The sequence below is a fragment of the Sphaeramia orbicularis genome, chromosome 9 (assembly GCF_902148855.1).
Source record: "Sphaeramia orbicularis chromosome 9, fSphaOr1.1, whole genome shotgun sequence".
Taxonomy (NCBI): domain Eukaryota; kingdom Metazoa; phylum Chordata; class Actinopteri; order Kurtiformes; family Apogonidae; genus Sphaeramia; species Sphaeramia orbicularis.
Window position 1 is genome coordinate 51,612,238 of NC_043965.1, and position 11,528 is coordinate 51,623,765.

General features: G+C 38.7%; 1 protein-coding gene across 1 annotated transcript in view; it reads left to right on the forward strand.

Annotated features, from left to right (window-relative positions):
* LOC115426249 (folylpolyglutamate synthase, mitochondrial-like) overlaps window positions 1-11,269 on the forward strand; it is a 33,125-nt gene extending 21,856 nt beyond the window's left edge. The window contains exons 6-12 of the mRNA XM_030144252.1: window positions 4,545-4,622; window positions 4,735-4,796; window positions 5,885-5,987; window positions 8,189-8,266; window positions 8,362-8,515; window positions 9,296-9,425; window positions 11,206-11,269. Of these exons, the coding sequence (XP_030000112.1) occupies window positions 4,545-4,622; window positions 4,735-4,796; window positions 5,885-5,987; window positions 8,189-8,266; window positions 8,362-8,515; window positions 9,296-9,425; window positions 11,206-11,269 (669 nt within the window). The remainder of the gene's footprint in view (window positions 1-4,544; window positions 4,623-4,734; window positions 4,797-5,884; window positions 5,988-8,188; window positions 8,267-8,361; window positions 8,516-9,295; window positions 9,426-11,205) is intronic.
* The last annotated feature ends 259 nt before the right edge of the window (window positions 11,270-11,528 follow it).

Here is an 11,528-nt window from a genome sequence, read left to right on the forward strand (position 1 = left end):
TAATAACACCATAATGTGTTCTACTTTCGGTCCATAAATCATTCGCACAGTGTTCGTAGCCATTCGTAACGGCATTTGTGACTGAGGCTTCATGTGTGTCGCAGCTGTAGCTGCAGTTGAAGAAGACTTGTGCACCCCGGGTTTGTTTATTCACTAAAGGCATTTATTGTGGCAAGTTATCTATCTGTGCTGCAACGGCTCTTTATACTGCGTTTCTGCATAATAAGATGGTTTTTATAACCATAACTAGGGCTGCTCGATTATAGAAAAAAAAAAATAATCACGATTATTTTAGCAATAATTGAAATCACGATTATTAAAAACGATTAAATAAAGTTGTTTATTTTTTTCTTGCAAAACAATGTAAAATATACTCTTTAAACATAAATAAAGCTTTTAACCACTAAAACAAAGTATTTTCACTTTTGTACGAAACAAAAAATCTTTGAAATCAAATAAGTGTACTGTAAATTCAAGTATGTTTCCTTTTGTAAACAAATAGTGCACTGTAATTAAACTGCTATAGACTTGCCATAGAACTGTAGCAATAAAAAAAAAAAAAATAAAAAAAATAAAAAAAAAAAACCTCACGCAAAGTGCAAATTATAAATTCAAGTATGTTCAGTGTAGTATGAAACAGTAAATTCAGTGGCGTTCCGTGAGGTTTCAGTTCAGGCCTTCTGTATACATCAGCCATCTACAGGGTGTCCCATAAGTCTCCATACATAGGAGACATAATACATATTGTTCTAACATGTATTTCTTTATATTTTTTCTTTATAGTTCTTCAGCAGTGGAGGACACGCATTGAAATGTGTTCCCGACAAAATGGCAGTCATATAGAGCATATTATATAAATAAAAATGGTTTATGTCAAGAAACGTTTATTTTTCCTATGTATGGAGACTTATGGGACACCCTGTAGAATGCGCACATTAGGGTTATACGGGTAAGGGTTAGGTTAATACGGGAGTTGCAGCGTAAAGAGATTCGGAGACTGAAGATTGCATTGCGGACGAAGTTGTTTTTATGCGTTTTAGTTTTTCATAAGATAAAGATTATGATAAAGGTGGCGGTGGTTAAACTTTAGATGGTTAAAAGGTTTGTTGTGTTACCGGTCGGTGCGGACACAACTACGAAACACTTTTTGCACGTGATGTGTTTTTGCTCTTCGTCTTCTTCATCAAACCCAAAGTGATTCCATACAATTGAATTTGACTCGCCTTTTTTGTTTACCAAGCACTTCTGCTGTGATTCTCCTGCCATTTTTCCAGACCGCTAGGTACAACTTTCCTCTTGGGGTGGACCTGCCGGCTAGCTGGCAGCTGGAGCTTAGAGGGGGGCGGGGCAGAGCAGCTCATGGTAGCTTGCGTGCGCGTGAATTAAAGCAACTCAAAATTAATAATCGTTTTTTCTCGATTACATAATTTTTGTAATCGTTGCGTGTAATAATCGAAATCGTAATTGAATTTCGATTAATTGCACAGCCCTAACCATAACATAGTTATTGAGGGGTGGATTGATTCAGACGGAGCACTATTGAAGGCCTAGGTGTGAAATGCACAGTCCGCCACTGCAAAAAGCACATGAACTTTCCAGTAAACAAATATAACATGCACCATGTACATCTTCACCCTCATCAGATACTAGCAGATCTGTTTCAGATACATGGGCCAGAAGTTTAACATGATATTCTGTTATCATATCATGTTGTCTCTCATGGTTACTTTTAGCTGATGTTTAAGAAGTTTGGTTTCATGTCATAATGCTGTCACTATTAAGCTTTTGATGGAAGATACATCACTTTTAACAACTTCTCATCATGGCAAATGTTTGTTCCGCCAGTTTTGGTACATCAAATTGTTTTAGGCTCCTACACTGGACTGGAGTGACAAAACCTGACCCAAACTATACTATTTTAAACAGTTTAGTTAGTCTTGGTGTTTGGGGTTGGATAGATGTAAGTGCAACACTCTTCGACATAAGTTGCTTTGTATATTTTATTTTATAGTCTTGTAAACTCAGAGGTGGATCTAGAGCATTTTGCAGAGTGTGGCATGTGAAAACAGAATAAGGGATTTCCCATATAGACCTGGCCAAAAAAGTTCCACATGTAAAATTTTCTGGTCTGCCTTAGCTTTGATTACAGCTTACATTTTTTTGTGGTGTTTCTTGCCAAGCTTATGCGATATCACAACTCATAGTTCACTAGTTTTTGACCCAGATTTTGTACTGATGTCAGTCCCACTCATTTATTACCCTTTACCAATATTATCATCCATTTTACACAGTATTATGAGCCCAGATAGATCTAATCTGGTCTAATCTAATCTACTAGCAGTTCTGTTTAAATACAACTTCAAACAAGCCATTAACCTCATGTTGGCAATTTAAGTGTGAATTATAAACCACTTCCTGCAGTAGTTCTTGCTCAATAACCACAAACTATAGCTGCAAACCGATGTCTATATTTAATTGCATGGTAATTTTAGACTAAACCCAATATCAACAGGCATTATCTGGAACCACTTAAGCATTCTGCAACCCTGACTCATGGTTACCACCTGGAAACCAGGCTACACACTGTAAAAAAAAAAAAAAAATAGACACAACACTCAGTAAATAAATACAACTATCTTAATAAAATAAGAAAAAGGTAGTTCCAGCATATCTTAAACAGAGATAGAAGTAATACAATCTATTGACTAGAAGGAAAATGGATATACTATGATGATTTTAAATGAATTGCACAGCAAATTCTGGTCTTTGGAATAAACTCCATGCGAGTTAAAATCAACTCAATTTAAGTGTACATGTGAGACCATGGAAAACACTCTAGAGCAGGGTTGAAGTAACTTCATTCAGAGAGTTGATCTTTTAACTCTTTTCAGGAGTTAAAATTTAACTCTTCTGGGAGTTACAAAAACTAATCTCATGTAGACTAAAACACAACTCTCGCCTGGAATTCATTTTATGTGAACTCTGAAACTCTCAAAAAACACTATGTAATGACTAGTTGTTTTTTTTTTGTTTTGGTTTTTTTTTTTTTTTTTTTTTGGAAAAGTGTGCTCAAACACATGCTATATAGATGCTTATAAAGTGCTCTTGCATGAAGTGCTTTCCAGGTGTCCGCGTTATGGCTCTGAAGTGAAGTGAAGCATCTATGGAGGTATGAAGCAGTGAGAGCAGCAGCAATGATCCAGCACCGTACCAGAGCAGAGGAGGTGCTTCTATGGGCTCCTCATGCAGATTTGCTCCAGAGCAGAGGAGCCGCTTCTGTGGGCTCCTCATGCAGATCTGCTCCAGGTATGACAGGTGCCAGCAGGTGAAGTTGATAATGAGTCTGAGGGAAGGGTCTGTGGCAACACACGAGTGCACCATGACACTTACTATTTATTCAATAACTCTGCTCTCAACTCTTGTATGAATTACTTAAGACTACAATGCAAGAAGCCATCAAGCTAAAATTAGCATGTTTGACGTTCTAAGTTTGCAGCAAGAGCTAATTTTAGCAGGTGGTTAGCAAGTTGGTCCGAACAGAAATATACACATTATGATACTGACAGAGCAAACAGTAAAGTTACTTCCAGCCTAATAAATATCCTCGTTTCAGAAGTAAAATGGTACTTAGACGACTCCTCATATGACATCCATGAGCACACTGTGGTCTTCTCTGTTGGTCTGTCCAGAAATCAACACCCATTATGGTGTTCAATCATGCTCTTCCTCACCTGGTAAATGTACCCAGAAAAATGACACCATCAAAGACACAAGCTGGAGTTAAACTTACAGAATGAACCCCAGAAATTTTACTCTTTCACTCTTTTTTACCAAACTCCAGATTATTTTACTCCACAAATTGCTGTGTGGCTTCAATTTCCATCCAGTTAGGGTTAAGGTTTTTCACTCAGATAATCAGCCTAAATCATATTATTGAACCTGTTGAATTTTGGGGGGTATTAAACGCTTCATTTTTAGTATTCTGATGAAATTTCATGCAGTAAAGAAAACACAAAATGTATGTAAAACCTATTGTTATTAATAGATTACTATTTAACATATTCTTTGCTGGTTGATAGGGGGCACTAGGGTATTGACCACTTAAATCTGCTTAAAGAAGATGAGCTGTTTAAACATTTAAATTTTAAGCAAAAATATATCATTATTATGACACACACACAAAATTTTGCCCTTTGAGTATGTTTAAGGTGGCATTTAGACCTTTCCAATTATGTGTAATATTTGTCTTAAACTTGTACGGTTCAAAAGTTATGAATCAAAAAGTAGTGGGCTGTTCATCCATAGATCGTAGTTTTTCCATGTTACATTTACGGCCCCTTATTACCATGTGACAGTGTTTTTGCCTACTATGACCAGCTATATCTACTGTTAATACTGTTAGCTTGTAGTTTCTTTGTGTCTTTACCTCAGGATGTGAGGTGCTGCCATTTTTTCATTTAATACATCACCTTTGGGAAGTGAAGTGTCACAGTCAGAAGACTTCAACTGTTCAACTCAATTTTTTGACTTTCCCAACTCAACAGGCCGCCCATGGAGGCAGCATGCCCTTCTATTTCCAGTTTCTCACAATGCTGGCCTTCCATGTGTTTCTGCACAAGCTGGTGAGATGTAAACACTCAGTCCCAGCCCACCACACCATAGCATGCATACTCCCACCCACACAAACCCACAATGAGCCTAACCCTGTCCCCTGGAGTATTTCTGTGATTGCAGGTGGATTTAGCTGGGATTGAAGTTGGGATTGGAGGCGAGTATGACTGCACCAACATCATCAGGTGATGTTTTCTATCAGTGGCGGCTGCTCGTCTTTCAGACAGGGGAAGCTCATTGTCGGCTTACATCAAAACAAAAAAAAAAGAAGTCAAGTTATTTAAACATACATTCGGCCCTCCGTTCCTTTTTAAGAAAATGCTCAGTAACCTTATCGTACCAAGTAGGCGTCTTTTCCAGGGACTGGACCAGTGTCCTCTCTGCTTAGATTGCCTTGGCCCAGTGTGTTGTGGGTGTAAGACTTTCAGCCTTTTTAAACTACAGATGCTCCTTTCACTCCGACCTAGCCGACAGTTTGATTGATTTAACTATCTACAAAACTATATTAAACTCGAACAAGAAATGATTAAATTATGTAACTGAAACAAGAAAACAGTGAAATTATGTTAAATTGAAACAAGGAAGCACAATGAGCGTGTTTTATTTACAGTGCAAGAAATGAACCAGTAATTTCGTAGTGGTTTCTCTGATTTCACAGCAGAATGTGTGACGGTATTAAATCGAACTGTGTCAGTGAAGGAGCAGATCTGAAAACAGCTGTCAATCAAACAGGATTCAGCCTTTTGACTGATCCTCCAATCAGCACGTGGGATTCTGGCGTCCAGCCCGGCCGAGCTCCGCCCACAGCTCCATTCACCCCCAGAGACGCCCGGCGTCCGGGGGCGGGACAACATCATGGCATTTATCCACTTACCGTCCAGTTTTGACGCAATGAAAAAAAATGTTCCACTCAGTCCCATTGAAGCCCAGAGACGCCCGGAGTCTACGGACAAATGCACTGAGCAGAGATGGAGGAGAAAACAGAGACACGGGAATGGAGGAGAAGTGAACAACATCGCGTTTGTTGATTTGTGACAAAGCTGATTTGAACGAACTCATCTTTAAGATGAACGTGTTCTAACACATTTATAGTCAATAAAATGTCAACACAACCGTACATATTTAACCATTTAATTTTCATAATTTTAGGGGAAGCCGGGCCTCCCTTGCAGTCTATGAGAAATCGCCACTGTTTTCTATGTTTCATGGATGGATTTAATAATTCACAGTATGTCAAGCAAGTGAAATGTGTCTTGTTGTGTTGCGTCCACAGGAAGCCGTGGGTGTGTGGGGTCACCTCTCTGGATTTTGATCATTGCAATTTGCTCAGTGACACCATGGAGAAGATTGCATGGCAGAAAGCTGGGATATTCAAGGTTAAAGAAAATCACAGATAAATACAGATATAAATAAGTGTATATACTGTATGTACCAAGTCCTCATCCATTTAAGATTTGACACGTGATGACAGGCAACCTCTAAATATTAATGCTGGATACCATTATGAGGCTGCCATTATGATATGAGACAAAATAATTAATGTTCTTTAACCCTTAAAGACTTAGAACTACTTTCTGGCTACTTCCAAATGTCATTTTCTCTATATTTAACCTTTCTATTGTGATTTATTATTACCATTTATTATAATATCATCTGCAGTTTGCATTTTTCAGTGACTATCTGGTATTTTCCTATATTTAATTTACTGATCATGTTGATGATGTACAAAAGAGTTCAGAGTAACTTCAAAGATTATTATAACATGATGCTCATTGGGTTGCGTTGCGGTTGTTGTTCTTTAGATACATTTTGTTAGTCCGAACCACCTCACATTGGGAAAAAGCAACACATTGAACATCACAGTTTCTCCCTTGTCAGAGTTGCTCAGATCCCCACACAAAATTTTGCCCTTTGAGTCTGTTTAAGGTGGCATTTAGACCTTTCCAATTATGTGTAATATTTGTCTTAAACTTGTCTGGTTCAAAAGTTATGAATCAAAAAGTAGTGGGCTGTTCATCCGTAGATATTTTCGCTTTTTCTAACTCATCAACTTTTTTTTTCTTTCTTTTATTTAGTGCTAGACAAACATTATGACAGGGGTAATAAAAAATAAAAGACAAAACATTTGGCATACTCATTCATAGACTTCAAGAGATACAAGTTCATAAACACCAGACACGACAGAATAGCATGTGTGTGTGATTATTATTAATTATTATTTTGTGGTGGTTGGGTATATTCAGATGGAGACAGAAGAGGGACAGTTTAATAAGTAAAAGGGTCAAATGATTGTGAGTATACAAAAAGGAGAAATCAGTAAAGGGTTTAAAAAAAACAGTATGGAAAGAAGATAGAGGGAAAAAAGAAAGACAGAAAAGGAAAAAAGAAAAACACATCAACTTTGAGGTCTACATGTTCACTTATCCCACTGAACTGAGATAATCAACATCAAAACCCCATGTTAGTGTCATAATGTTATGGCTGACTCTGAGTTCAGTATTATTTCCTTTATATAACCAATAATGCAAAGCAATATGAATAAATATTGAATACAAAACTGATAGAAATATTGATTTCTATTATATTTATCTCATACCTTTAGTGGTTAGTACTCTGACTTAATGCTTGTACGGTTTTGCTGTTAATATTTTTATGAGTAGTGCTGTCAAACTATTCAAATTTTTAATCAGATTAATCACAGGGTTGCTGTGAATTAATTTCAATCAATCACAATTAAACATCATGTTTAATCTAAATTAAGCACTTTTCCTTTTGTATGAGCAAACAGACTCAAAAAAGCAGGAATATTTATGCACTTAACATGTTTGTCGCAACGCGTTAGCCGAAGCGCTAGCAGAATCCCCGACTAGTGTATGCTTCAAGTTAATGTGGTATTTTAAGATGGAAGTGCTTCACTGAAAAGAAAACTCCTTCCTGCAGAGTGTGTATAATACTTTATGTCGGTTGACTGTTCCATCTTGTTTTGTTTTTTTTGTCCTCATATTTCCATCCAGAGGACCAACGTGCTGTTTAGTGTCTTCCATCTTTATGGGTTGGTTCTGATGCCTGTCACTACTGGATCAACTGCCCATTTGTTCATGCGTGACAGTAACTCTACTCAGACAAACTGACCCAAATGTGTTGCCAGAGACGTTCAGAGTCATTCTGCACTGCAGATGGGATACTTGCATTAAAATTTTTAATCAGATTAATCATGATGATGGATTAATCCATGTTAATGCGTTAATTTGACAGCCCTTTTAGTAATAGTTAAAAGTTTTATTTAAAACAACCCATTAACTTTTTTAATATATTGGTGATGCCTGTTTCAGTGGAAATAGTGTCCTGCATGTAGTGACCTTTACTTGCAGTGTTAAATACGTTTTCACTGACCTGTTGGTAGTTGGGAAGCAGAAATTATCTACATACCAACTTGTGACCTGATGACATTATATGTTAAAAAAGTTATTACAATGAATGGATGACTTCAATCCATTTTTACATTGGGCTTGTATCACTCTTAGAAGCCTTACATTTGAGGTTTGTGCAATGTCCTGATATCTGTCTTTGTCCTCAGCCTGGTGTCCCAGCATTCACTGTCAGCCAGCAGCTAGGTGCTCTGAAGGTCCTGCAGGACAGAGCTGAAGGCATTGGGGTGAGGGGTATTCAAGGTCAACACAAGATGATGACAAATTTTACACAACCCAGAGTAGTTTTGAAATAACTGTGTAAAACCTCTGTCCTCTGTAGTGTCCTCTGTCTGTCTGTCCAGAACTGGATCATTATGAGGCCCTGGTTGGGCCTTTAAGTCTGGGACTGGTAGAAGACCGCAAGCGCTTTAATGCATCCCTGGCCCTGCAGCTCAGTAACAGCTGGCTGCAGCACACAGCTCAGGAGACAGGAGGTAGGTCTAATGAAGTTTACAATTAACAAATGCACAGACATCTGCAGTGGATGAATGAATTAATGCTTTATCTCAGCAATATCGTCACCTTCCTAAAATAATTGCCAAAGTCATTTTTGACCAAAGTGACTTCTTTGCCTAAATCATCAAATACTCAATTTCCGGTGAAGTTTATTGTGTTTTCTGAAAAATCTGAAAAAATTACATATGCAATTATTTATGGAAAGTAAGGTGATGATATAATTCTACATCATAATCCACTGAATATGTGCTAAACATAAACCCATTTAAATACAACTGATTATCATTGATAATTATATGCAATTTTTCTTTTACAATTTATACTCTGTGATTCTCTCAGTTTTGTTTTATTATGTTTTCATTATTATTATTATCAATATGCAATGAGTTTTGAAATTCATATCTTTGTTTAATGCACTTTGGAAAATGAAAGAATGACCTATAAAATGTGACTTTTTTATTCTACATTTTGGATTTCCGTTAATGCTTTGCTGTAGTTTAAGCTTGCACAGTTTTCCAAGTTGTGTCACTGCCTACGTATGGGGATAACATGGGCTGTTCAATGAAAGCTTACAGATGTGGCTTCTTGCAGATGGCGTCCTCTCTTCCCAAACATCCGCCTGCACACTGGGCTCTTAGGCAGTCACATTCCAGCTCACCACAGCCATGCTGACAGGCAGTTTACAGACAACAACTCACTATGTAGTAGACTGTAGAAGTATTACAGTTGTTTTTTCTCTCTCATCCTGATGCCTGTAGGTCTACAGCAGACAGAGTGGTTAGGACGAAACCAGACACTGAGGCGTGGCTCTCTTACATATTACGTGGACGGAGCTCATACCTCAGCCAGTATGAAGGCCTGTGTCTGCTGGTTCAGAGACCAGACCAAGTAAGACAACACCAAGGTTCAACTGAACAGCCTCCAGATGGAGCAGTAACACTAAAAGACACCTGCATCATGGGGGCGGGGGGGGCTGCGGACTCTGGTAGCTGTGGCGCCTTCTTTCACTGGGGTCTGCTCCTTTCTGGTGGGTGGGGGTCTCCGCCACCGCATTGGCCCTCTCTCACTGGTTGGGATGTGGCGCTGTGGCGCTGGCACCTGGTTGCCGGGGTCGGCGGCTGCCTCCTGGTGCGGATGGCTCCCTGAAACAGCGCCTCCTCTTTTACTCTTTTAATTTTATTTTTACTTTCTGGTCCTCTGTGCTCAGTTAGCCTTTTTAAGTATGTCTGTGCTTGTGGGTGTGTGTGTGTGTGTGGGGGGGGGGGGGGGGGGGGGGGGGCAGGTGGGTGGGTGGGTGGTAGGGCTGCTCAATTATAGAAAAAAAAATAATCACGATTATTTTAGCAATAATTGAAATCATGATTATTAAAAATGATTATTTGTTGACCTTAAAGTTGTTTATTTTTTTCTTGCAAAACAATGTAAAATATACTCTTTAAACTTAAATAAAGCTTTTAACCACTAAAACAAAGTATATTCACTTTTGTACGAAACAAAAAAATCTTTGAATGCAAATAAGTGTACTGTAAATTCAAGTATGTTTCCTTTTGTAAACAAATAGTGCACTGGAATTAAACTGCTATAGACTTGCCATAGAACTGTAGCAATTAAAAAAACAAAAAACTCACGTAAAGTGCAAATTATAAATTCAAGTATGTTCAATGTAGTATGAAACAGTAAATTCAGTGGCGTGCCGTGAGGTTTCAGTTAAGGCCTTCTGTATACATCAGCCATCTAGAATACGTACGTTAGGGTTATACAGGTTAGGGTTAGGTTAATACGGGAGTTGCAGCGTAAAGAGATTAGGAGACTGAAGATTGCGTTGCGGACGAAGTTGTAAACGGAGTTGTTTTTATGTGTTTTAGATTTTCATAAGATTATGATAAAGGTGGCAGTGGTTAAACTTTAGATGGTTAAAAAGGTTTGTTGTGTTACCGGTCGGTGCGGACACAACTACGAAACACTTTTTGCACGTGATGTGTTTTGCTTTTCATCTTCTTCATCAAACCCAAAGTGATTCCATACAATTGAATTTGACTCGCCTTTTTTGTTTACCAAGCACTTCTGCTGTGATTCTCCTGCCATTTTTCTAGACCGCTAGGTACAACTTTCCTCTTGGGGTGGACCTGCCGATTAGCTGGCAGCAGTAGCTTAGAGGGGAGCGGGGCAGAGCAGCTCATGGTAGCTTGCGTGCGCGTGAATTAAAACAACTCAAAATTAATATTGTTTTTTCTCGATTACATAATTTTTGTAATCGTTGCGTGTAATAATCGAAATCGTAATTGAATTTCAATTAATTGCACAGCCCTAGTGGGTGGTACTGATTTTAAACTTATATGTAAAGCACTTTGTGCTACACCGTAAATGTATGAAAAGTGATATATAAATAAAGATTGATTGAGTGACCGACCAACCCACCCACCCACCCCGTGGGGTCCCAACCCCAAGGTTGAAAAACACTGATCTACAACATCATATTCCAACTTTTTTCATTAAGAAGTTTTTTTTTACAAAAAGAGGAGACCTCTTAAGTCAGCCCATAAAGGAGAACGTCATCCTTCAGTTTATTACAAACATGCCTAAACAACACATTCTGAGATGTGGGATTCTGTATTAGTGTTGTAAAAATGTGTAACATGTCTACAAGTTGTGTGCATCTCCTTTGCAGCTCTCCACAGCATCAGTTTGCAACGCGTTGTCTCAATGCACAGAAAACCAGAGCATCTGGCTGAACCTGAATGCATCACAGTCAATACATGAGCATCATCGCCACCTAGTGTCTAATTCCAGGACTCACTGCCTGGTGTCCCCAGCATCAGCAGCGCCCTCCGGTGGATCAGATGGGTAGAGCAGCCATCAGTGGCGTGTACAGGAATGAGGAGGTTCAGCAGGGTCTGTCCTCAGTCCACTGAGCATTATGACGGACTGAGAGGGGCGGGTCAAATCTCTGTGCTGGTGACTGGCAGTCTGTACCTGGTGGGAGGAGCCCTG